The 27,283-nt window shown below is 37.8% G+C and overlaps 1 protein-coding gene across 6 annotated transcripts in view; it reads right to left on the bottom strand.

The window, feature by feature from the left end:
• The window catches only part of SMOC2 (SPARC related modular calcium binding 2), a 147,620-nt gene that overhangs the window by 63,404 nt on the left and 56,933 nt on the right, over positions 1-27,283 (bottom strand). For 4 of the 6 annotated variants that reach the window (XM_087774957.1, XM_087774956.1, XM_087774955.1 and 1 more), the window contains exons 3-7: positions 24,433-24,539; positions 23,213-23,312; positions 16,538-16,585; positions 12,099-12,182; positions 11,224-11,298 (exon numbers count right to left, since the gene is read on the bottom strand). In XM_087774957.1, the coding sequence (XP_087631083.1) occupies positions 11,224-11,298; positions 12,099-12,182; positions 16,538-16,585; positions 23,213-23,312; positions 24,433-24,539 (414 nt within the window). The remainder of the gene's footprint in view (positions 1-11,223; positions 11,299-12,098; positions 12,183-16,537; positions 16,586-23,212; positions 23,313-24,432; positions 24,540-27,283) is intronic. The other 2 variants (XM_087774960.1, XM_087774959.1) reach the window with 1 other exon arrangement.

Below are 27,283 nucleotides of genomic sequence, written 5' to 3' on the forward strand. Positions count from 1 at the left end.
GCCAATTAAGATTTTGAGATTTGAGCCAAAACTATTCAGCTTTTTACAGGCTTTTTTTGTTGTTGTTTGAATTTTCATCTTGAAAATACAATTTTTTAGCTGAAAATGCTTATCTTTTCAAAAAAAGATCCCTGACAAGTCAATGTTTTTCCAGAGAAGCCTGCGTTTTCAACCAGTTTGGTATATTAAGCTTTGCCCTCTCTTTTCTCTTGTGTTTTGTAATGCACCAAGAGAATTTAAGATCTGAAATTTAATTTACAGCCTTAATCTTATTTAAACACAGTTTTATTTGTGGTTGAATGCAGATACTTGGCCTGCCGTTCTTAAACTAAAACAGGTATTAAAAACAGCTTAATGAAAAACAGTGGTCTGTCTCTTCAACCACTGCTTCTTCTCCAGTAACACAGAAATCTAGTGCATTATGGCAACAATAGTTAATCTTATTTCTAGGCAGTGCAGAGTGCAGGGAAAACATAGTGTCTAGCATTTATCTGGAACAGTCTGTTATGAGAGAGGACGGAACATGATGGACAGGGTAGAGTGAAGAGCAAAGCAAGCCAGTAATAAAACAATATTTGGGGTATATACAGCATCTTGCAGATGAAGTATCTCAAAGTGGTTTTACGTATTTTAGCAATGTAATTTGACTAGAATAAGTTCCCTTGTGCCAGTTATGACCCTTGGTGTGGCTTTTCACGGAAAGGAGACTCTACACCGGTCGCAAACAGAAAAGCCAGTGTATTGCATTAAGGGCAGGCTAGGGGAAAGGATCCATGGATGACAGCATTAACCTGGGACCTTAACAATCCACAAAAGCAGATGCTGCAGTAAAGGCTTGGACTGATGCAATAGCTGCATTGCAGACATGTGGCCAACACACAGGTTTTGGAGTGAATTCCACTCCTCCCACAAAAGCTCCTAAAGGAGTTTAATTTCTCTTGCTTTTGTACCAAATGGAAAATGCTAACATTATTGATGAAGCCTCAAAAAGTTCCTCCATTACAAGGCAATTTTTTCAAGACTTAAAGGAGAAAGTCAAGAATTCATTGGAAAATAATTAAGCAATGCATGAACTGTCAGTCTTTTCAGGGATTTTGTTCAGAGATACATGGTTTGGCAAATAAGAAAGTTGGAATTCATATGTCATAAATCATCCCATTAAAAATCCCTCCAAATTTAAACCACTGTGACTGCCAATAACCTTATCTACCAGGGAACATCTAGAAATTAATTCAGACTGTCAGAAATGTACATGTCAGGAAAATGAGGTAAAACTTTGACTGCAGCCACCAGAGCTGATTCATGTTACATGGCTACTGGTCCTTCCATGGTCCATATTTCCATTAAAAGCAGTCAGAGTTTTTTGTGCAAACCATGGCCAGATCAAGCAGCAGAATTCCACAGTTCACATAAGATATTAACAGGAGAATATTTTGCCATAACTGTTTTTGGCTTGTTTTAAAACACTTCTTACTCAATTATTGGAAAGGTGGACAGTTGGTCATTTGACTTATCCGCATGGAAGAAAGAGAAAATTGCTTTCCTCAGAACAGTCTAGTCTGTCTTATAAAACCAGAATAACCTTGCCAGAACATCTCACTGGATGACTTTGATTAAAGTTAAGAGCAAAACTTAAAATCTTGGTTTTCTTAATGTTAGCATTTTCAAGAGTTTTTATCAGGTCACAGATGAAGACATATGGAGTTCTTAACCGTGCAAAATGTAGGAGAGAGTGGTGGATATCCTTGGAGCGATGGAATAACTTTCTTCACCATCTATATCCCAAACAGGGTTTCCTCTTGTTCAAGAGAAAAACTACCAATTTACTGAAGTTTTTAAAATATGAATCTCAGAGCTCTCTGACATTGCAGGTATTTCTTTCATTTTGTTATATATTTTTTTTACTGGCTTGACCTCAAGAGTAGTGTTGGTTTCTTAATATTTCAGAAGAAAAACAGGACAATTGTTTAGATGCCAGTTTGCAAATTTATATGCCTAATTCTATATGCTCACACTTGACCTGGACCTCTTGCCCAAGAAAGTGCATCAGAATCAAGAAAAATTTTGCCTTTACTGTATTGACAAAGATATGCAAAGGTTACTGTCTATGTTCATTGCTTTTAGGGTTGTTGGCTTGGGGGGGCAGGAAAGGAAAGGCATCTCTGCATGGAACATGGATATTTTCTCCTATCAGGTCATTGGGATGATGATGGAAGGCCTGGCAGCTCTTACTGTCACCCCTGTTGGACTTCTAATTGCCTGCAAAATTTGGAACACCTATCTTCTATATACTGTCCAGCAATCATAGTATAGCCATAGACAGATTGAGACTGTCTTGACTGGAAGATTTACCTATTTCCCAGAAAGATTATGTCTTTAGATATGATCCAGTCCAATATGTTTCTGCACATTAACATGATTTATGTGATTTTTTTTTTGCACCTGTCATTAAAATATAGACTGTTAGCCTGACATCCCTCTAAGGATTTATGAAGCTTATTGATGCTTTTATGATTATGCAGTCTGATGCCTGGTAAACTGGAAAGCTACGGGTAGGTGAGGGAGTGCATGTCTAAAAACTAACGGAGAACTTCAAGCAGGACTGTTGTGTCATTTACTTGTTGCAGAGAGTAATGTGATATAATTAAAAATGGTCAGGAAAGATTACTATCTTTTGGCATCAAATTTTAACACATGCAGTAAAATAGAAATTATCAACATTGCATAAAACAGATCTTTTCTTTTTTTTTTCTTTTTTTTTTTTCTTTTTTTTTTTTTTCCCCTCACAGTGGGGGTCCAATAAAACCCTGGAACGTCCTGAGCGTAAAAACCATTAACTAGATGTAAAACAGAACTCTATTTTTTTAATGGTTTAGGATGGGAGGATCTTCCCCTGTAGTGGGAGGAAAAAACTGGAAATGTCAGTGCTTGATCTTTATAAAGGTTTTGAACTAATATGTAAAATTAAAATGAAGATAAATGAAAATGCTTGTGAAAAGGATTATTAAAGATAGGACAGTACTATAATAAGCATGATCCAGCAGCCTGCAAGTTAAGAATGTATCATACAAGCACTGTGGGGAGGTCTGGAAAGTTTTATCTTCTTGGAAGAAGCTGAAAGAACTGAAAGAAAACTGTAATTTTCCTTTACCAATTTAGGACAGGCAAGGCAAGGCAAGGTAGGCAAGTAAAGTAAAAGCGAGGCAAGGCAAGGCAAGCGGACCAAAGAGTATGAAGGGTAATTTTCTTCACAGGTGAAGAGGATGAAGAGGACTGTGCTCTCTTTGTGTAATAGCTAAATCAAGACTAGGATTTCATTAAAAATTGCTACTGAAAAGTAAGACAAAGTTCTCTATTAGAAACTAAGTCTACCACTTACTGATTGGCCCTAATGGTATGAACAATCAGTAGTTTCAAAGCCACCAGTTTTTCAGCTGCCAAGGAGTATCTCAAACCAGTATTCTAAAAGAATACTACTCTAAAACTATTCTGTTTCTTGACAGAAAAATAACAAAAAAATGGAAGAGAAGAAAAGAGAACTACCTCCTACTCTACAAAATATTTAAAAATAAAGCAGTAGGGGATATAACAAGACATGACAGTGCCTCACACATCTCCCTCCCCAACAGTTTCTTAACAATGCTGTTTTTATAGTAAAATATAAATCACAAATTATAGTTCACTCCAAATAATTGAGTTCATTCAGAAACTCTAAAGAGAACATTTAGTGAGTTAGCAACCAGAGCGATTCCAAAGAGTCTGAGGAGGCCATAAGACTGTTGGTCTGGAAGCTTCCAGTCCTCCTCTGTATCAGCTTTTCTTACTTAACTTCCTCACAACGCTTTTCTCTTTATCTTCCATGCACAACTTGCTCAGATAACAGGACAAACAACAAATATTCTACCAGCTAATGTCTTTCAGCATCCACAAATTTTACAAGGCCCGAAAGCCAGATCTGTGGCCACCACAAAACATTCAGACTTCAGCTGTAGATGTCATGAAAAAATGCTAGTGCCTTTTCTTGTGTAGGGAATTGACCTGCAGATGAGCTCAAGATATAAAATTCATATTAATAATATCTGGGTTTGAACTTGTCCAAAATTTGGCAGAGACTGAGCGCCCACCTGTAATGGACTGAACTCCCATTGACAGAATCCATGTGTGGACTTAATAGCCAAATGATATGTTTGAAGAGTTATTTAAAATTTGCCTTCTACTTTCCTTTCATGGCTTGAATTGAGGTTCTTAGGGCTCAATGCCATTTCAGGTACTTTGGACTACCAAAACTACAAGCCAGACATCACAGATTTCCAGTAGGCTGTCATATCTCCTAGCCCATGCAGATATCAGATACCCTAGGCCATATGAAGGCACAAGATGCTTCTATTTCAGCAACTTATTCCCATGCTCTCAGTTTCTCCAGCTACAGCTAATGGCTGTATTTACAACACAAGTTTGGGAATGCAAATCCCACCTTTGGGTGTGGCTGATACCTCACCAATTCTTGGAAGGAAACACTGTCTTTAGGGCTGAAATGAGGTGATAATGAGGAAAAACCCACTGTTTTTCCTATGTAATTCAGTGGTTTGAAATTAATGAATCACTCCTACCCAGGCTATTTTCCTGTGCAAATCTACTTTATATGTTCATTTAAACTCAATTTCTGAGTGTCCAGTAGAGGCGTAATGCATTCAGAGTGAGCAGGACTCTTTGACATAAGTGCTCTAAAGTCCTCACCTGCTCCTCCTCTAATGCTGAATACAAGCAAATCTGAGAATGGAAGATTGGCCAGGGTTCTGCAGGCCAACACATGACTTACTAGGAATCCCGGCTGAAAAATGGAAGCAACAAGCTCTTAAAATGATTTCTCCCCCCTCTTTCCTGTGTTCTTTTCTCAGTTTGTTATGATATACATTTTGATTTCCTTCTGTTATAACTGGTTTCATATCTCAAATCTTCACATTACAAAATAAGCCTAATTCAAAATAGTTCTAGAAAACTTCCAATTAATTTGTAATAAATATGTAACTGGGAATATGCAACTGGATCTTATTTTCTTCTTGCTAGCTCACACATCTTCAAATGCACATACCTTATCTTCAGTCAATATTAAAAGCAACATCTGGAAAATGCAACAATTAATGACAATAAATACAAAGTCACTGAGCTGTTACTCATTTTCCTATGCTTAGAGACGAATGGCTATTAGAATTAATGTGATTGGGCTGACACACAAACTCTTACATTTATTTCCTTTGAAAGAAAATGCTTTGTTTTTTCGTGCAGGCTGTTTTAACTTCAGGGCTGAGTTTTGCCAGGATAGGCATAGCAGGAGGACATTAGCCTGGTTCAGCTTAGAATGAATGTGAGCATTGCAGTATGGAACAAGGTTTGTCTTGGTCCTTTGTAAGAAGGGGAATGATCAGTGAACAGGGATCCCACTGGAACAATTGCCTCTGAGAAACAAAACAAAGCAATCTAACAAAACAGAAACCTCACTGACAACCAACATAGTTTCCATGCGAGAAAAACTCATATGTACAAATGCTTTAAAGCAGTCAGATGACAAGGCAATAAAAACTGCATTCAAATCTTAGAATGTCACTCTGTCACATTAGTCAGTCTCACTGGCAGACTTTGCCAACAGATTCAGACTATACGGACAGATAAATGCAAGCAGCTAATTGGTATAGATACAGACACATAATTGCTAGTTATATTATCACTTTAAATTCCCTGTTTTAGTCTACTAAGAATGTATTCACAGTAGATGTTATACTAACTGTTTTCATTTGCATTTACAGCCAGTCTATACTACATTACTGTATGTGCACTTCAGTGCTCTCCCAGATGGTGTTTTGAGAATGAAACTCCTGTTGGATCAAACCTTCTGGGGCTAATTGATAAAATCTTGTAACAGATTTTTAAAGCCTTGAAACTGATGGTCTGTAGTAAAATGGCAGCAATAAAACACTACTCCATTGTGTCAGAAAATTAAATAAAAAGCTATGTGTTCCTTTCATGTGTGCACAGCCAAAGCCAAAAGTTAAATTGAAGTTGATTCTACATTACCAGACTGTCCAGGTACAGTGGCTGAAATCTGGGCACTCTTGAAGTTACTAAAGCCATAGTTTGAGAAGGCAATGAATTCTGATTTAGGATTCTTTGTTCTGGATGAAAAATGTCATAATCGTATGATCCACTACCTTTTGCATAGATGTGTCAAGAATTTTGACAGCCTGACCTTGCCTCAGCAGGCTTTATGCCAGAACAGGGTTTCCTCTGGGCCGACCCTATTTTATGCTGGATCATGTATGGCTTGTCCTCTAGCACCTGCTTAGAGCACATAAGCATAAAGCTGGCAGAAAGCATGAAGCTGGCACAAGCACTGCGTCACGTGTCTGTGCCTGATCCAGATGAAATGTAAACTACTGGGCGAACTAGTAGCATGTAGTCAAAGTATGAATGGTTGTTCAACCGCTGTCTGGGAGTTCTGCTATTGACTGCCAGGGGCCCTAAATTTCTACCCACTCATTTCATGTGTTTAACATTTAACACATGAATCAAAGTCAAGTTCAGTAAAGTACAAAGAAATGCGACAATTTCTTCCTGTCTTCTATTTTGCTGGTCATACTGGATTATCAACAAAACAAACACCAATCACTTTACAATGCTCATTAAATAAACTACATAACTGATCAATGAACATATAAATCATTAGTGTTAACAATGCCATACTATTCAATCTTTAAGGAAGCAGAATACAAAAGTATTAATAATAAGAGAATAGAACTGAATAGTAAATACGTGAAACTGTACTGTGTCTTAGACAACGATACGCTATTTAACTCTGGCTCTTTTAACTTGAATTATATTATCACCAGAATCTCTAAAGACCTTAAGCACATATGTAAGCATATTCCAGATTATGGATTACTTTTTGCATCCTGCCTTTGCAAAATTAATGAAATTTTATACTGAGTATTATTTATTCTCATTTGTGTGGTGCACAGATTGTACTTAGAAATTACTTAGTACTTTAAGAATTTTTTTGAACATTAATAATATTATCAGTTAAACTCACTCTGTTTTTCTTGGAAGTGCTCCCACAACAAACTATTAGAAATTAATCCTAAGCTTCACTGGCCATTGTGAATAAGATTAAACTACCCTTCCTTTGCCTATAGTCAAACTCAAAAAAGGGCATACACCCTCTGAAAAATGTCACACTTGGTTCCCAAGAATCCCACAGGGATATAAACTGATGTTAGAGCAGATGTAGCAAGAAGAACCTAAGAGATCTACAGTCCAACCTGAGCTCTCCTCGGGGAACAGCATTTTCCCCGTTAGGTGATGAGAAAGTATCTGCACTGTCATGTAGTGTTCTCCACCCACAACAAGGTTGCACCTAGCCCTGAAGCTACGGTAACTGGCAACTGGTGAGGACATAGTCCAAAATATCGTTTCTTCAAGGCAAAAAACCTTCTGTCCTCTGGTCTTTACAAAATACAAATGCTCTAAAAGAATACCACAAGGATTTTAAACTGATGCTGGGGTGGGATAAAGTTAATCTAAAGCATAAATATCTTCCTATAGGCTAGAGATCTAACTAGTCACCGCACTCAGTGAGTTCTATCTAGTACAGTATCTATAGTATTAATCTAGTTAGCTGGCCAAGTGCAGGTGTCAGCTTTACGATGAGGTGGGCTGCTCTCTAGGATCCACTGACAGCACTGACTGCATCTCCACAAACAACAGCAAGAGCTGAGCCAGAGTTCACATACGGACAGCAGCGTGTAGGCTGCTACATTTTGATGTCTTAATCAGAACCCATATAATCCCATGTTCAGTGTTTTCAATGCATTTCTGTTCATTTTTGATAGCTGTTGCTATAATGCTTATTTTTGTCCACCTGATGTGGCAAACCCACAATATTTTCTGTGAAAAGGAGGAAGAAATGAGGAGTGTGTAAAAAGAAATCCAGAAGAAACAAAAAATGCGCAAAATACCTGCAAAGGCACCAAGGCGTATGTATAAAACAATCTTAGCAAACACTATGTTATTTTAGCAACTAGATGCATACTTCTTTTCTAATTCTGGAAAGAAAAAGTCTTTTAAAAATTTTGAAAATCATCTTCAACATACAAAAAGAACTAAAATGGAGATGTTTCTACCCAAATCCACCACTTTACACAGAGCTATTGTTACATGACCCTATGTTGATGGGGTATTGGCCAGAAGTAATATTTTGTCATCAAAGCTAATAGGTTAAATACCACTCTACAAATGCCTTTAGTGAGCAGCAAAGGCTTATTTCTCCGAACCAGCCAAAAGAATATGCACTAGAAGTCATTATAGAGCATGGATATGTAATCCAGTAATTTCATGCCCTGCATCTGTAAGTCTCCCAAATGCCATTACTTTGTGCTAAATTAATTTATGCTGATTTAATCAAATGAAAGCACTGGACAACTAATATTAACTAGAATTTCCTGAGCCATTATTTTCTATCTTCCAAAACTTAAAAGCTTATGTTGATTTTACTGGCTAATTGTAACTGGCAGGTCATTTGCAGAGTAGCAAAAGCAAACCACTTCAGGATGAGTACAATAAATTTAATGTATTCATTTGTGATCCCTAAACTCACAAAAACATTCTCCTAAGGACACTGATTTCTCAGGTCAAGACAAGTTTCTTTATGACCATGACTTGTTGGCCATGACATATTAGGACATATATTCAGGTAAAAACTAGAAAAAATAAAAGCAATACTGACTAAAACAGTCAGCTTCTAAGTAGGATACTTGGAGTTTGCCTGAAATTTTTAGCATTATTATTTTTCTTTAGTTATTTTCTACAGGCAGGGCTAGTTCATACTGTTGTTTGCACCTGAAGAATTTCTTTGAATTTCTTTGAAAGCACAAAGGAAAGTTTAGCCCATTATCAATAAACTGGGTCTCATCTTTTGTTTTATAAACACAGTTTGTATGCAGACATAAATTCTCCTCATTTTACTCAGATAAATACATTTCAATATGCCTTCTGGTGTTTGTATGACCAAGTCTGAATCAGAGTTTGCTAAACAAACTGAGTAAAGACAACATCTGTATTTATCCCTTATATTGAAGCCTGGGTGTCCAAAGGTGGTTAGGTTACAATCCAGTGGATTCAGTCATAAATTCAGTCATGAACCCTTCCTATTCCATACACGTAGCAGCCCAGAGTTCATTCTGTGTGGATGTTCCCAAAAGCCTGGGCACCACTCTGAGAGGTAATAAGGGGAAAATCGAACCTAGTTTATTCAAGACCTTAAAAGATTTGTTTACTGAATATCAGTGAGGCTCAGCCATCAAAACAACTTATAAATATATGGTCACTGACACACATTATATTTTTGAAGTCTGGAAGAGAGATACTGCCTGGCACAACTGGTGAAGACACTGTTTTTAGCACCTAGATTTATCCTGATTGATTATGTCATATTACATAAACAAGAGAAGTTACAGCAGAGAGAGCAGTGGTCCCTTCTGGCACATCAGATATGCCTACAAACTAAAGCAAAGCTAGCTATGTAGTGTCTGCTGACTTACTTCTGCTAGTCTGGGTATGGCACCACTGACTGTAGCATGTGCTAGCCCTCCAGAGATCCCCTGTATATAGTACAGTTGTGAGCAAGTCCTGTTGTTAGCAAACACAACACAATCATGCTTTTGATGCTAATGTACCATGGGCTAGCAATCATGAGACAGGTAGACTGCGCTTCTGGTTTCTCTTCCTTTGTAAATATGTCTTTAGATGGACAGGAGGTTACAAGTTCCCAGTAATAAGCCCACCTTTTCTTTGGTGTTTTTCTAATTTTTTCATGTGTGTGTTGAAGCTTTGGCTTCTAGCAGCTGCACTGCAAACTCAGGAATTCTTGTTTTAGATCTACTCTCTAGCACTGTAAAAATTAAACACTCCTGAAACTGACATATTTCTATACATGTATTTTACACAACAGAAATCCCAAAAGAATTCTGTTCTTGCTAACACTGACTAAACAAATGACAGAATAAATCTCCAGCACGGAAAGTGTTTGCTTCAAACTCTTGTCTACATTCTGTTTAAGGTCCTTTCCTTAAGTGCCTACTGGAGGATCAAGAAGAGGAAAAAGTATTAATAATTATTGCTTTGATGTTAAAAATAGCTTATATAAAGGAATCTGTAAACCTCTTAGTAAGGATATGTCTGTCTGTCTTATGGTTATTGCTTGTCTTTTTAAATCCTTTTGGACCTCAATTCAGTAAAAAACTTAAGCACAGTACTTAATGTAAAGCACAACCTCAATTTCCACTGGATCTGAAGTGTGCTTTTGGGTGATTTACTGAGTCATAGTCTGTATCATTAATGTTTGCTTTCAAATGAAACATTTTTCTGGAGAAAAAGAAAACAGGAAACTCAAGAAGATTCTCTAAAGTTTATTCCACTGAAAGGAAGGAACAGGGAGGCAGGCATCAAAACTTATAGTCCACCAAAGCATTGAATGTATCTGAATATTTTAGAGGCTTCTGTCTTAGGACATTCACCTGACATTCCCAGTCCAGGTTTACAAAGCTCCATTCTGAAGAGTGGTGAAAAAAGTACAGACAAAATTCAGCAATTATAAAAAAGGCAACGTAATTAATTCACTCTAAACTGGCTATCAGTCTGTAAATAGCAGACGAGTGATGTAGCAAAAAGCAGGTAACACTGTCTTTCCAATTTCCTGTTAACTGACAGCTGGTTTCTGATGGGAGTTTGCTTCTTTTCAGGTTTGCCTCCTAAGATTTACCACCAAACACATATAACCCACATTGTCATTTTCCAAGCACCTTCTTGCTAGACATCACCAAAAAAAAAGAAAATACAAGTAGATAACAAAGAGGCAGAGAATTAAAGAGGATGCAAAAAATAACTGTCAGATCCACTCACAGTTGCAAACACATGTGAGCCAGAGACTTTAGTGGAGTAATGTCAATTTACACCTAGTAAAGCCTGGCCAAAAATATTTCCATATAAAAGGAACGTATGATGCATGAGCCTACAAAATCATCACAATGCAAATCATTAAGTCACTATCATATGATGAGAGTGGAAGCATAATGGTTATTAAAATGGATTTCACTTAAATGGCTTCAGTTTTAACAAGGCTTAATGCATGTCCTCACAGGAGCTTTGCAAAGTAAGGACAACACAAGTTCTTACCTGAGCTTTTATTGGTTTTGTTTTGTCTACTCTTTACTTGCTCAGTCCATAAGGTAGGATAACGAGAAGCTATATCTAGAAAAAAAAAAAAAAAACAGAACAAAGTTTGTAAGGTTACAATTTTTTTAAAAGTTACTAGTTACTACTGAATAGTAAGTGGCTAGTTTTAAAGATACATGGATCTAAAAAAGAAAAGGGCACACTGGTTTCTGTTAGGACAGTTAAAATCTTTATTCATGCAAAGGCATGAATAGTTCCTTCCTTATCCCATTCATACAAAAGGTTGAAATAAATACTTGTAGAATTAAATTATGTTTAATTGAAATAAAAATTTCCCAGTGTGGACCAAAAATATGTAATAACTTCAGATCAGATTCTATGAGATTTGCAGTGAGTGGTAAGGCAGCCACAATATAGGACTATCATTGCATGTAGGCCATTTAGAGAGCACTGAATTTCCCCAAAGGCAAATAAGCCTGACAAAACATCAACCTTAATATTACTAGGCAATATGCTGAGGACAGAATTTACCCTTTAATTTCCTTATTTGGCCACACAGTTTTAACCTGCACTCTGGCTCAAGTTTAAAACCTGTCTCTGCCCTGAGTAGTGACAATTAAAATTGCTCATGTCAGACTCCATAGCTACAGCATCACCTCAAAACTATCATCACATGAAATTCGTTGCTTGTAAGTAAAGACTCCATTGTGTTTGTTGTCTTTATCTGGAAAAAGGTACAGATGCTTTCAATTTCTTGCAATATCTTGCAACTGCTCCAGCAGTTGCCCTAGCTCTAAAGTAGCATTTGACGTTGTGGCGTACAGTCCATATGGCATAGTTCAATACCACACTGTGAAATTCCTGTTGGTGCTCACCTTCTTCATCACCTTGAGGCTGAGTCTCCAGCGCGGGAGCTGAGGCATCATCTGAATTCAGAATGGAAAAGATTTGCAAGGAGACTACAATTATGAGAGTAAGCTAAATAAGTGTACATACGTGATTGATACTAATGATTTGCACATAGCCCCGGCCGGTAAACAAACAATAATTTAAACATTATTTATAGGTACTACACAGCATAGGTATATTACATCTACAGACTACGGATTATAAATGGATGGCTTTTGAGGTTATGGCTGATTAAATGATTGCAGGGTCTTTGATGAGGCATGAAGTGATCAGGTCGCTCCCTGGACAGTACTTCTTCATTTTTAATGCTGCACATTGATACCTATAGATTATAACTGATCAAATCAGAATTTCTAAAGTAATTAGATAAATGTATAGAAGGGGTAAGACCTGTGAAAGCAAAAGCAGTCTGGGGCAAATGAGTGGCTGCAGACATGTTGACACCTTAAAATGAAAGGAAAATTTCTTCTGGCACAGCAGCACCTATTTAACAGTCAAGCTGATTTTATAAACAAGATTCACAGATTAAAGAACCAGAATATTGTTTGTGTAATTCTTATCCTCTGGTCAGCCATCTCCATTCATCCACTACCAACCATTACTGCAAGAAAAGAGAGAGGAAAATTACAGAAATGATAAAAGGAGGTGGGTAATTTTAGGTTCAGTAAAACACTGTGGAAGTAGTGCTGAAAAAGAAAAATTCAAGATAAAAAATTATTTAAGTTAGCATTCTGTGAGAAATAGCGGTATCCAAAGGCCTATCTTTACCTTATTATGTTTTTGTTATTTAAAATTATTTCAGATATTGGTAAATATGTCTTAGTAGGCCTTGCTAGTACATATTTTCCAGTAATTGCTGTTTCCTGTAGCACGGAGCTAACTCCAAGACCAAGATGTCCCGCAGTAAACAGCATCTTCCATGCAACGGCTTTATTAGCATTTATTGCAGTTTCACAACTGGATCTCAGATAAACATAGTTTCCTGGCATTTTCGTAGAAGCTAGAACCAAAGGTAACTGAGAAGCTTCCTCTTGCATGCAGCTCTACCAGGGTAACGTGAGCACCAGCTTTAAGGCTCACACTACCTGTTTCCATTTCTTCTTGCTACTGCAATTCAGAAAGCCTCCTCCTGTTCTCTTTGTTGTCACCATCACAGGTGTTTTTTGTAAATCTGTATTGTCTTTATGCAAATCATGCAGAGGATTTGGAGGGACTCTGACCTTCCCCTCTGGAGGCCACAGTCTAGTTCACAGCAAATACAGATACCAAGTAAATACCGATAGCAGGTAAAACCAAATTTGCAGCCGTGGAACACTAACCTCCATGCTTTTCACAAAACCAAAGCAGCAGCAATAGAAATTTATTTTCCCTGAAAAATGTTTTAACCAAAGCATAAGGAGACTTCTTCTAAGAATGCTCATTCTTCATGTCCACGCATTGACAGGATACTTTGCTCCAATGCCATAACAGATTCTCACTTTCTCATTAGTTTTGCTGGCATTTTTGTGGTGTCCTCTGGGTGGTGGAGTAAGACCGTTGATTAATTTCAGAGAGAGTAGTGTACTGAGAATCAAGACACACATTAAGATCATCAATCAGTATGTGATTCAGAAAACCCAGAATTTCAGAGGGTAGCTTACGGTAGGTAAATATTACCAAGAGCCCAGCCAGAAACTTGGTTTTGGGTTTAAATGACATTTTTCTGATCATCTTTTGGTACACAATTTCAGTTTGTGACACATTTGATCTTATGTCATTACCTGAAATTCAGATATAATGCTGCAACTTTAGCAATTATCAGCCCAATCAAAATTAGCCTCTTGAACTTTGTTCAAGTAGCTTTTAAAACAGTTTATCAATTTTTTAATTTTTTTTTTTAAAAACTCAACAGATGTTTAATGGTTGAGTCATAAAACTGGCCTCAGGTCCCCCCTAGCCAAAAGAAAGAAAGAGATTTGCTTTCCGTCATCAATGAACCAAACATTTGGTACAGGATATCTGTATAATCTAAAAGGTATTAACTTCACTCCAGAACTGGAGGAGCAACAACAGCTCATGAACTACCCTTAACCTGCAGGAAGACACCTGCATTAATTTTCTGTTTGCACTCTGTCAGGTACATCATTTTTTCATAAAAACCTTTTGTGTTAAGAATGAAGATACATGTGGCATTTCATTGTTCAAAACAACATTCAATAGTCACAACTGTAGAGTGGTTCATCTTCATATTAATTAGATATCTTATAGGCTAACTTCATAAGTCTTCTTGGCTGACGCATGCATACCAGTGCCTATGTATATACATTTAAACAGAAACAATTCTGTTTTCTATCAGAGTTCAGTCACCAAGGACATAGTCCTGCAGTCAGCTAAGAATCAAAAAAAAAGGAATGTGATCCCATCTCTGATACCTGTGCTTTTCAGACAGTCGGAATATTTTCCTTGGATAGAGGAGGGAACTGGGGCATCTGGGCAGATACGTTAGGAATTATCTTTTAAGCCTTATTCCTCTTCGATTTAATGTGCAAATTTGCAAACAGAGCTCCTGACCTCCAAAGTCTGCAGCTGGAAATTTTCTTTCAGTATTTGGAATACCCAGAGAAAGCAAGCTGCACAACTGCAACAGATATGGCCCACCAGGTCATTTTCTCCTGTGAGTCTGTGTGGGACATCTTGGAAGAAGAGACCGTCTCAGGCTAAGCCTATGCTGTCTCTTGAGTAGAGTCCTCAAGACCACCCTTGAAGGTCTGGAGCATGTCCTCTGCAGCAGTGAGAATGTGGTGAACCTGCCTAAGCTTGCTGGGTTATAATACAGGCAGGTACCCCCATCCAGGCACCCCTGGTTATTCCACAGGAACACGCAGAGGAAAGATGAGCAGGGAGTTTTATGGTTATTTTGGAAACTACTGCTGTGCCTTTCAAGCTGAGCTACAAAATATTTTTACTACACTGACCGTGAAGCCAAAGCATAGCTCTTCAACTCAGACAGCTGATCCTGTTCACTACTCTGTGATGGTCTCTAAATAGGTTGTGATGTCTCTGACAACATTACTTTATTTAAAGCATACAGCAGTGACTGGCTGGAAGAAGGGTGGGGAGAAGAATTTAGCAGCATCTGAGAAGAGCCAGGGACCACTTGGGAACCAGGTCAGCAGCCCTTCATGCTGCAGGCTTGTGCTAGAGAATAAAAACAGGGTGTGAGTAAAATGCAACCATGTCACTTTAGACACAAATATATGTGATGTGAAGGGAGACTTGATAAATTGTGTTCATTTAAGCTCCTTGTTCTATGATTGTTCATTCAGGGTTCAGCAGCTCAGCCGACACAGTCACAAATAAAAATAAAGGATTCCAGACAAGTTTTATATATGGGATAGTTCATTCAGTTCAAAGGTAAAATTGAAAGTCCTGACCTAAAGCAAATGGGTAACTTAAGGTTAGTGGAACTCACAATTTGTCTGGAAACACATGAAGGAACAATTTTCCAGTACTTTGTAATTATTAGCCTTTAAAGAAGTACTGATTTTCTTAACCTAACAGCACAATGGTTTATTTAAATGTTGGGTATACTACAATGCTGGAAAAGTTCCTGTAAAAAAAGTATTTCAATTATATTTACAGTGGACCAAACAGATAGTCATTAACATTGGCACAAATATGAGTAACTTCTTTAAAATTAATTTATGCCACTGTAACTGACGGCAACATTTAGTATGTTATTTTCAGCTGAATTTAAAATTCTTTTAAGTGTTTGGAGAGTGTAAGCTTTAGTTTTGTTTAAAGCATAGACATCTTTCTCATTTAAATCTACCAGCTATGTTGGAGTCACATCAGATTTTGTCCTGCCAACAAGATATACACCATGATCTATCTCTAACAACAACAATCATCTGGCATGAATGTAAGCTATCAGATGAATTAATCACAATATAGAGCAAAGTGCTGCGTCCAAGATGACTCAAGCACCGATTACTATGGAAATAAAGTGAGGACTCCAGTTCCCGAGATTTTGAGACTGCAGAATGCTGTCTTTATCAAACAGACAGAATAATCTGTCCTCCAGGGCAAGCAAACAGTATGGGAAAATATTTCAGAGTATAGCTATGGGAGAAAAGTTATTTTCCAAACAGCACACAATAGCAAAGTCTGTAGGGCTGAGACTAGAAAAATATAATGTCTATGCATATATAGACAAATACATGCACACATACATATACACTTATAAGTTTACTAAATATCTACAATGCAGACATAAAATGAATAGCATGTATGCATGTATACATATTATATATGCATATATAATACATGATGAATATATATTGGCAATTTAAACCTATGGAAAAATCACAGTAGTGTATCCCACAGCTATTTTGGTTTCCATTTAAAGGGCAACTGAGATATTTACCTGTTTTTCCTGCACCTTCTCGTTGTGGCAGTTTCTCACTCACTGAACCTGCAATTGGAAAAAGGAATTACCAGAAAAATATTATTTTCACTTTTACTATGTTTTCTAAGTAACACAGCTCAGCTTTTTGTTTATTACAGCAATACATATCAGCAAATTCTTCCCTTGCAAACCAAAGATTTCAGCTTTGCCTGACTTCTGCATTTGTATACCATCGATTTACTGTCAGATGCTACTTCTTGGCCACCGCAGGACCTGTGAAAGAGATATTAAACACTACATGGACAGAAGTGCAAGAACATGCTCACGTGCTGCAGAGTGAACGTCTCCCTTCCCCACTGACCCAGCGAGGACAGGTCCTGCAGGAAGATGCATCGCCCCGACACCACTTCCTCGCCGTTCCTTGTGCAGGGCAGCACCCTGGCTACACACAGTCTTGCCCACACACCTCAGCTGCTCTGTGGGGCTTCTGCTTTAAATACCTCATACAAGGCCCTCCAGAAACCCTATGCTGGTGTGGAAAAGTGTGTGTGTTGGGGGAGGCAGGGAAAGCGCCTTATTCTGAGTTTGACCCTGAGCTGGTTGCAGGAGATGTCCTCAGAGCTGTGGCCCTTAGGAAAGGAGACAGAAGTGGTGGGAAAGGAGTTAAGTTTGCAGGAGATGGGTTTTAACAGCTTATTCTACCAGCCTGGACTCCAACCCAACCCAGCATCCAGTCTTGAAATCGTCATCAAGAAATGGAGAATCTACTGGTTTTCTTAGTAGATTTTACAGGAGGTAGTTGTCCTTAGGGTTTAAAATAGAAATACTTCCTTATTTCTTGCTTATGTCTCATTATTACAACCATTTGTATTATTCTAACTCCTAGCCACTTCTTAATGACATATTTATCTCTGCTGCATTAAAAACACCTTTAAAAGTGGTATTTTTCTCTCTGAAGAGCCACATGGAGTGATCAAAAATTAAAAAGCATGTCTATCAATTCTTACCACATGGTCTCTTCTTACATACACCTGTTTTAATTAACACCCCCCCCCCCCATATCTGACAGATGGTCAGAAATGTGTGAAATAATTTGGTTGCCTTAATTTTCTTAATTCATTTCCTTCTGGAATAACTAAATTCATTGGGTTTAAAATAAACAAACAAAAAAAACCCCAAATCTTACAGCACAATAAATCTGTTCTAAAAGGACTATTTAAATAAGAGAACCCACTAAATCACAGGCCTTGTTTACCATGCTGAACTGATGGTTAGTTCAGCATGAAGTTTAGACACAGGAGTCTGCCAGAGGGAAAGACAGCTAACATCACAAATCTGGCATGCTGATTTTAAAGCCTCCATAAAAGAATACAGGACAATGCAGCCAAGCTGGTATTACCTTCTGAAGGATTCAGCTTTTAATACAGCTTTTATACATCCATATAAAAAATATTCTAGCTTAGACTTGTTTCCTTTTTTGGTGGTAGTGTGTTTTTATTGTATCATGTTTGAATCACCAGAAACTCAATATACTTAGTGATACATCAGTATTAATTCAGACAGGAAAAATAAAGCCATTATTATTGTAGGAATTATAGCCCAGGGTGTTTGGGATAGCTTGCTCTAAATAGACTGCAATACTAATGCATGTTGTTCACTCTGAAGAGGAGGCACATTCTTGCATTTATGCTAGCTGAAGCCAGATCTGAGCTTTTTGGTGCTTGGCTTGAATTTGATAAGAGGCTTAGCCTGAACTCAAATAAGATGTTCCAGTTTTAGGAAGTACTGCATACAAAATTACAGGTTTTTCTAATTGCACTAAATACCAGTGATCCAATCTTTCTTCAAGTTTCATCCAGTTACAATTAACTCTGTAGTTTCTCAATTTAATTTTGATGCACAGGAGTATAATTATAATTCTCTTGCAAATACAGAGATTTTAGCTAGGCAAGAAACAGAAATAGCAACTTATAACTTATCTAAAAGTTAGGCAATACAATCAGCATCCAAGTTTTCAGTGCACTGTAAACAACCAAATCGCCACATAAATATATTTATGGAAGGAGAGAGGACAAGGAGGGATATCAGATTCAGCAGCATTATTTTAACAAGAAGAATTTAGTACCATTCTAGCTTGTATCTTTCCTTAGCCATCTATACATTTATGATTCTGATGAATTACCAAAAAAAAAAAATTCAGAAATATTTATGCCTTAGTTTATTGCAAAACCCACAATTTTGCCTAGTTTCAGTCTCACAATTTCTGAGGCACAATAAATCTTCCAGGGAATTCGATGTGAGTGTGGTTTGTGATTTTAGCATATCCATTTTCTATAGTTCTGATCATATGTGACCGGGCTTTAAAAGAGAAGGTGAAAGTCTGCTATTATCCAGTTCAGGTAATGATGTCTGATCTCCTGCTGAAGAATATTTGATATGTAATCATTGAATGAAGATATCAAGAAACAGGACATGCTGTTCTGTATTTCACATATGTGTGTGTCTGACTCTGTATTTATAGGGAAAGTACTACGTATTGGGACAGAAGAACTGGATAATTCAAGGATGGATATTTTTCCCAGCTAACAAAAGCAATATAATGTAAACTAAAAAAGATCATTGTCTTCCCAAATATATTCGTTTTCATCATATTATCTGATGATAATATTATACAGAGAGGAAGAGCTCTGAATTTTTGAAAGTACTTGTGTTTTGGCTTTAAAAGATGATCATGGCATCTTAATTGTAAGGTAGCAAAACTGCTTCACAGAATAATAAAACGTGTCCATACCTCTGCAATCTCACTGGCAGAAGCCCAGAAGAGTTAATATGGCATAAAACCCCTACAATAGGTGAACACTGTATTTTCCAATGATAATTTAACACCTGCTTCTCAGTTTCTGCCCCATTTCCCAGGACTCCATGCCTGTGGAATTTCTGCAGTGCTGGTAAGAGAGATGGGGAGTTGTAAAAATGTCTTTCTTACGTCTGGTGTTCTTTAGTGTAAGTATTGGGGGACATTCATCATTTTTAAGAAGCTTTCTTTTATAGTGCTGTCATGGGAATGTGTTTGATTTACTTTCCTCACCACTGCTCCTGCAACAGTGGAGATTACTTCCATGGAGCGGAATGGCATTCTGAGATTTATCATGTGTGTTTTAGCAGTACCAAGTGTTGGTGTGGGAATAACTGGAAAGGATGGAAGAAGAGCCTCTTTCAGGTAAAGATGTAGTAATTGATGTGAAGGTTTTACATAAGTCAGTTGAAGAGTCCTGCATTTTTTTAATGCTGCTTATAACCTTCATCCTTCCACACCTTGTGTCTCTGGCAAATAAGACAGCTTCAATAAGATCAACCAGAACAACACAATGAGCATAAAATTGGTCATGCAGCTATTGTAGATACATAAAAAATATACATGTGACACTTTTCCATCCCAGGACTTGAGATAACTTTAGGAAGCATCACGTTATGCAGCTAACCAATATTAACAGTTAGATAAACTTAGAGGTTGATTGTTTGACCTATCTAATATTGTGATAATGTAAAGTAAATGTGAAGCACAGATAGGGAATGCAATTGAGAAACCAAACTCCTAACTGCCCATCCTAAATTCTGTTCCATATTTCCCCTATTAAAATCCAAGTTCTTCCAGGCTGCCATGCACTTCTTTCCTATTTCTGGATATTCACTAAAGTCAAAGGTGGTTCTACTGGGAGAAAATGAAAGGCAAGACATTATCCCATAATTTAGGAACAGCACAGTTGATTAGACACGTATTCAGACCTTAACTGAAGTTACTGAAGAACTAATCTAGAATTTAAAAGAAACACTGAACATTTTCATTAAAAAGAGAAATTTTCACACATTCCATGGTATCACATTTCCTATGAGAAAATCATTACAAAAGCATGTTCATAATTGACTCTGCCTGCCATCCTGATTGTCTGTGACACATTCTGCTCTAAAGGGAAGAGGTGGTAAAAGTGATCCTGGGATAAAAATGTCTGGCACATGCAAACTGAGAAATTTGCATAAATGTCTTTGAAATAGCTATAGCATCATGCCTGCAGAATACACAGAAGCAAGTGAAAATACATAAACATGCTGATGTCAGGATGCCACCGCTACAGGAGATCTGCCTGCAATGTCAAAAAATAGCAAGGCAATGCCTGCAACGAGGCTAGCAAGCACACAATGACAGACTAGGGACAACAGCGTTGGAAGAAATGACATCCCTGAAATACTAGTTAAGACAGGGGTACATCTACTTAACTTCAGTATACCCACTAATATTTTGATCATAATTCCTGTGCATAGTGGTACTAAAGAAAAAGTATAAAAGAGAATCATTGGTGATCTGGAAAACATCAACAGTCCTGGGAGAAAAAAACCTCTGTTATCCTAAACAGATGGCAATTTTGAAGACATACTGGGAAATGGGAGAGGGGTGCAGTTGTGCTTCAGGCTTTCATTCTGCAATATAAGAACAAAGTTTTGCCTTATTATACCACATAACTTTCTGAGAAAATCTGTAGCTCCGTTCTCTGCTAAATAAGGTTTCTCCAGACCTCTTAAAACTGAGCCCTTAACCACTACTACTGCAAAATCCCCTAGCACTTCAAATCTATTTCCAAACTCTGCTGTCGCTGGACTTCTTTCCTGAGGGACAAAGGAGAAGTGGTAAGCCGTAAAACATGAGAGCACTGATATAAGCAGGGGAGGAAATATGCAGAGACAATCCCAAAGGGTGTCATGACAATTGGAAAATTACCCACGATCTTCCATGGAGCAAAATCAGACTCTGCATAATCACCTGGGCCCTGGAGCAGTCTAATTATCTCTGAGCTACTAATTTAATATCAAATGCTACTCTTGCCTTCTCCTTAACATTTCTGTAAAACTAACTTCCCTTCCCACTTCTCAAAAAATGATCTGAAGCACTCTGGCAGTTTATCTGCTAGGCACATGAATATACCTTTGAGAGGAACTAGTGTTTTGTTCCTGTGGAGACGGAATAATTCTCATATTAATCTATTAATTAACATGGAACTACACTGCAGCTTGTTCTTGATAAAACTGGATACAAATAGAAAAAGTGAAAGTACAGTAACTCAGCAACATTTTGAGCCAAACATAATGGCATATGTTGTGACACATCTGTCAAACAATTACTTGCTGAACTTTCAGCACCAACATAACCCCTTTTTCACTGATATCAGTGAAAGAGAGGAAGCTACAAATTGATATTGCAGAGAGAGCAATGAAGGCATCCTTTCAGGGAAGCCCTGGCTCTGGACATGCAAAAGCACCTCTGTTCAAGAATACATTGAAGCATCTCAATGCTATCCTAACCATATGTCTTCTGAAGATGTGATGCAGTTATAAACGATAATTACATTAAAATTAATGCACATTTTTCTCCATTTTAAGGCTTCTGAAAATTTTATATTATTTTTCACAATTGACTGTCATTACACAGTGACTTTTCAGACTGGATCAAAACGATTAGTCTGAAGAGTACTTTCTAGCTAAAGTTCACCTACAGGCAAGATGCATGGAAGATTCTGCAAATCAGTTAAAAAAGACAGACCGTAAAAGTGGAATTAACTTTTTATAATCTTTGTTGAAACTTTCTCAGTGTTCTCTTCCTTCCTCCATCTATTTATTGAAAACATCAATATGGTGCTTGAACGATTGAAGTAGATCAGACCAGGTGAACTCCCTCAAAGGCTCTAATCCACTTTTTTCCAGCTTCATTTACATTACAGGGTTAGCTTTTTAAAGCTATTTCTTCTGCTCTCTGACAGAGAACGGTGCTGCAGCACAAACAGAAACGCAATACATAAGTTCCAGTATTTCTGTGCGATTCTGTCAGACTCAAGGAAGGTGAATAGCAATTCTGGTAACTGTTCATACACTGGGGATTTATATTTATTATCAATGTCAATGAAATAGGGTCAGAAGCAAACTCCTAAAAAACAGTGAACCTGTTAATTGTCTTGAAAGACAAAGGGCCGTACACATGGCAATGAGTTTGATTTGGCAATTAATTTATACCGACAATGATTCCGTTACGTTCTTAATGCTGTGTTTCATTTTTATTTCTCCTCTGGATTTGGTCATTCATGGGATTTGCTGTGGGAGTTCCTTCACTGGGCTATGTTACAAATCAGGGCATTCACACTCCATATTTTTTGGGGGGATGGTTTTTTTTTCCTATACTGTAAATACTTAAAATATCAAAAAGGTAAAGCCCTCTGAAATTTTTTGCAATGAGTTTACGTGCAAGAGAGTTTCAACATAAAAAAAGGACTACCTCAGCAAGTCAGTTGCATGGTTTCATCTATTGACACATAAATATACAAATAACCACTGCAGAAAACCCCTTCAATAGATATAGTACAAATAAAGCAGATGGATCATAGAATCACAGGAAGGTTTTGGGTGGCAGTGAACTCAGAACTCATGTAAGCCTAGCTTAAAAGCTAGGCCAACTTTCTCAGAGCCATGTCCAATTGAGTTTTGCAAATCCCCAAGGATGGGGAGTCCACAGCTTCTGCCAGCACCTGTTCCTGGGCTGAACCACTCTTCCAGTGAAGAATTTTTTGCCTTAAGTCTAATCAGATGCCACAGATAAACTCTACTTTTCATGAGACAATGTCATAACCTGGCCAGCCAAACAAGTCTTACCTGGGCACCGGGGAGTTTTGTGGGCCACAGCAGTACCACTGATAGGACGACCATTGGGAGTGACACACCAGCAGTATCCAGTGTAACTATGGCACTGAACCTGTCAGAAATTACATGAACCACATGCAATTTGTCAGACATATGTCTGTAGTCTCACAGCATTCATGACACATGAGTACAAAAGACTAGTCCAGCAAACCATATTGGCAAAAGCTAGAACAATAAACTATAATGGACCTAGTCTCAGCCCTACATATGATTCTTTAGCATAAAGAAGAGTTTATTTCAAGCAAAGTGCGGTAGGTCCTTCAGAATCCAATGGAAGAGAAAAATATTGAAATATGTGGTTGTTTACTCTCTATTTCAAAAGAGTGAGGTGCAGGTGTTATGAGAACCTCACAACGAAGTTCCTCAAGGGACACATAAACTGTTCCTGAAGCAAGCAATCTTGAGTTTTTTTCCACATAGAGAACATGTTGTTCCATCCACTAAAGGAGCAGGACAGAGTGCTTCTGCCAGCATTATTCATATCCCAAGCTGTCAGAAAGGAAACTCTTGGAATTCCTCTTAGAAATCAATTGCATTGTATTTCCTGAGGGCCAATATCACTTCCCTCACCATTCTTAAAATGAGAAGGCCTGTCTTTTGCACAACTCTGCAACTGAAATGCAGTACAGAGGTGGCAGAAGGTGATCTTGATTGGGATATATATCACAGCAAAAGCTTCTAACTGCGTCCCTTCTGAATTCCATGATCTACCCTAAGTAAGTTAGTCTCAGACCATATGCTTGTACAGAAATTCAGCTGAGAATAGGGAAGAATCCTGTATGATTCATGCTTTAGCACTAAGATATGGACTCTGGTCACAAGATTTCTGGTTGGGATCAGGAACAGATCAGAAATTCCAAGCATTTTACCATCTGATGAGTATTCAGGGGGCTACAAGAATGACTCAGCTGCCTCGGCCTAGAAGAACAGGGAGTGTATCACATGAACAACGGTAATGTTTGGCTCTTTTGCCGGCCAACTCTGAAAAAAAGAACAAGGACTCGGCACAAAACACGAATTTTCCTTCCATTTTTTTAACGTCAGTGTTAGCACAAATTATATTTCATTTTGAAATTACATTTCCCTTCATTACATTTGTCTCTTCTTCATCCCCTGCAAAGTCATATTCTGACTTTCCAGTCATGCAAGATACTGAATAAAAAATTTTCAACCTGACTATATGTGCCATCGTCATTGCATTCTGGGATAAACACTTGTTGAAATTCCTTGCGAGCTTGTTCCTGGGTATACTTCCTCTCAGCCACACATCTGGAAACATCTAGAGAAAAGGAGAAGACAATGCAATGGATGATGCAATATAAAGAAAAGATAGCTGATAACCTAAATTAAGAAAAAGGAAGAAGGCTCTGAGACCCATGTAAAGAGAACTGGAATTATAATCAGGGAAAATGTACAATCGCTTGCATTTTTTTAGGGAACAAAACCAATGGAAGACAATAATTTCTGGGCAATATTGTCCTAATTTATCTCATTCACCTGCATGATAGCAACATTTTATGTGGAGTATCATATGTGAATCACTAATATAATCATGTTCTTCCTCCAACCTTTGACTGCCTGTCTAACCTGTGAGTCCTTTTGGTTTGCCCAAATGTGCTCATGCTGCCAAGCAGAGTGAACAAAACTGAAATTTTGCCACCTCAAAGAAGAGAGGCCACAAAGTGAAGCACAGAGGGGAAGGACAGAACTGGGAGATGTGATGGAGAGATGCCTGGAGAGACAACCTTACTGCTCCAACTGCTGCCAAAGGGCAGAAGCCCAAAGCAGGCTTCTCCTATCAGTTTAACATGGCAATAGCTGCCACTTTGTGCCCCACAATATTCTTTCAGTGCTGGTGGCAGCACTAGCTTTTTAGGGCTTCAGGAAAGGCAAAGCAGGCAGCAGGAGTATAACTGCCTTGGATGTGCCAACCAGGCTGGTAAAAAAAAATAAAATAAAATATACTGTACAGCAGAGTGGCTTGTGAGGGAGGTGATTCAATAGTAATTTTGGACATGCTTCATTCATATTATGCTAAAATTTACTGTAACAGTTTATGATTTAGACATGGCACAAGTCAAAGCCTACCACATGGTCCTTTTTTGTCCACTGTGTGGTTTCTTGCACCATCTCCTGCATTACTTGGTACTGGTCTCCATCCAAGACAAGGCAGCAAACTATACAGCTTTAATTCAGTAGAGTTTCTATAGTTTAATATAATATATTGTCTAATACATATAACTACATTTCAATTAGGCAGCCAAAGGGTGAGAAAAGACATATACTACATACTTTTCCGCTACAAATTCTAGCATGTTGCTGATGCAGAATCAATACTTCAGGATCTGCCTGAGCTAAGCAATTTCAGGACAAATGAGAATACCAGGCAAGCTTAAGGTAGTATTAATGATTTCAAGATGCGACTGTAACATCTGAATTAGAATGATCTCAAGCATACAAGCAGAGAAATTTGCTGTTTCTGACCCCTGCTTTGTTTTAAGATGTTTGACAGTAACTGGCTAGTTCCTTTCTAGGACTAAAACTGTCCAGCGATTACCTGTGAGATAGGGGTGTTGTGGTGATTTGTGAATGTTTATGCAGCTCTTAGAAAGCACAGGTATAGGTTTTCTCGGACATGCAAGTCACACATTGAACAGAACCTAAACAGCAAGGCCATAACACTTTCATTTCCCCATTTGATACCAGCGTATCTTGACAGGGTTTTGGCATCTAAAAATCCCCAGGTGCATACAGGTGAGCCAGCTAAGTTCCCAGTCCCCCAAGCACCCCCTCTCTGTGCCAGTATTATCCACACATACATGCACAAAACCAGCATGGAAGCTTGGTGCAACTGCAGAAGTCCTTTGTACAGGATCAGTCCTTCACTGGTCATCTCCACTGAGCTTTGGACAACTCACCTGGCAACATTAACACAAAAAATTCCCTTAAAGTCCTAGGCAATCTGGTGTGGAAGTGCAGCATAATGAGGACAGAAACTGGTCCTCAGCATCTGCATCCTGAAAACAAAGTTGGGGCCCCTTAATTCTAATCTTCTTATTGATTTCGCTTCTGGTCTTGGATTTGTGTGCACTACTTCTGTGCATTAGTTTACTCTTCTCACAGGAGCATTATTAGAGTTCATGTTGGTAAAGTGCCCAAAATACAACTTGTTTCACTTTGAAAAACTATGTTTCAGTCTTAACAACCATAATCATATTATGCTGTTTCATAAGGGATATTCATAGAGATGCAATGTTACCTAAAATGGACAGAAAAGATCAACCATCCAGAAATGTGAGAAAAATAATAAGGAACTGAATTAATTTGTACTCTGGTACTTTAATAACTTGTTTCGTCAAGGGAAAATTATAGCCAATGTAGTCTGCAGCTCAGGTAAAGTCTGTTAACGTATGCACTGCCAAAGATTTTGGGGAAAAAAAAGAAACATTTTAAGCAAGCTTTAGTGTCGTAAGCCTTCTTCTGAGCATGGTTTGGTTATACAGTACTTAATAACATGTGGTTTTGATGTAGCTAGTATTCTAACTGAAAATAAATCACTCCTTTGTTGGACCTCTGTCCTCGTTTTTCTAGAATGACATGTGGTTTAAATGTCTAAAAGGAAAAGTGATATAAATTCCATCACATAAGGTCTCTGGTATAGTACCAGCAGGGTTGTAAATTATCTCCAATATTTGAATTATCATAAAAACATGCCAAGGAGAAAGAGAAGTTCTCCAAAACTGTCCACCACTTGTTCCTAAACAGCCTGATGCTCTAAAGGCCTCCTATTTGTGGATGATCTAATATGCTTTAAAATAAAAAATGGCCAAATTTAGTGGAATATAAAATTCACATTTGAAGCCTTATTTTGTATTATATAACTATGGAAACATTTTAAAGCAGTTGGGCATTATTGTGCTTCAGTATACCCAAAATAAACCCATGAGGAAAATCTCTTATCAAGTTAAGCATCTGAAACTCTGTATAGTCAAAACATTATTCATAGTTCTGGTTTTTTATTTC

The sequence above is a fragment of the Nipponia nippon genome, unplaced genomic scaffold (assembly GCF_047370975.1).
Source record: "Nipponia nippon isolate SJK-2023a ecotype South Korea unplaced genomic scaffold, ASM4737097v1 scaffold_4, whole genome shotgun sequence".
Lineage (NCBI taxonomy): Eukaryota > Metazoa > Chordata > Aves > Pelecaniformes > Threskiornithidae > Nipponia > Nipponia nippon.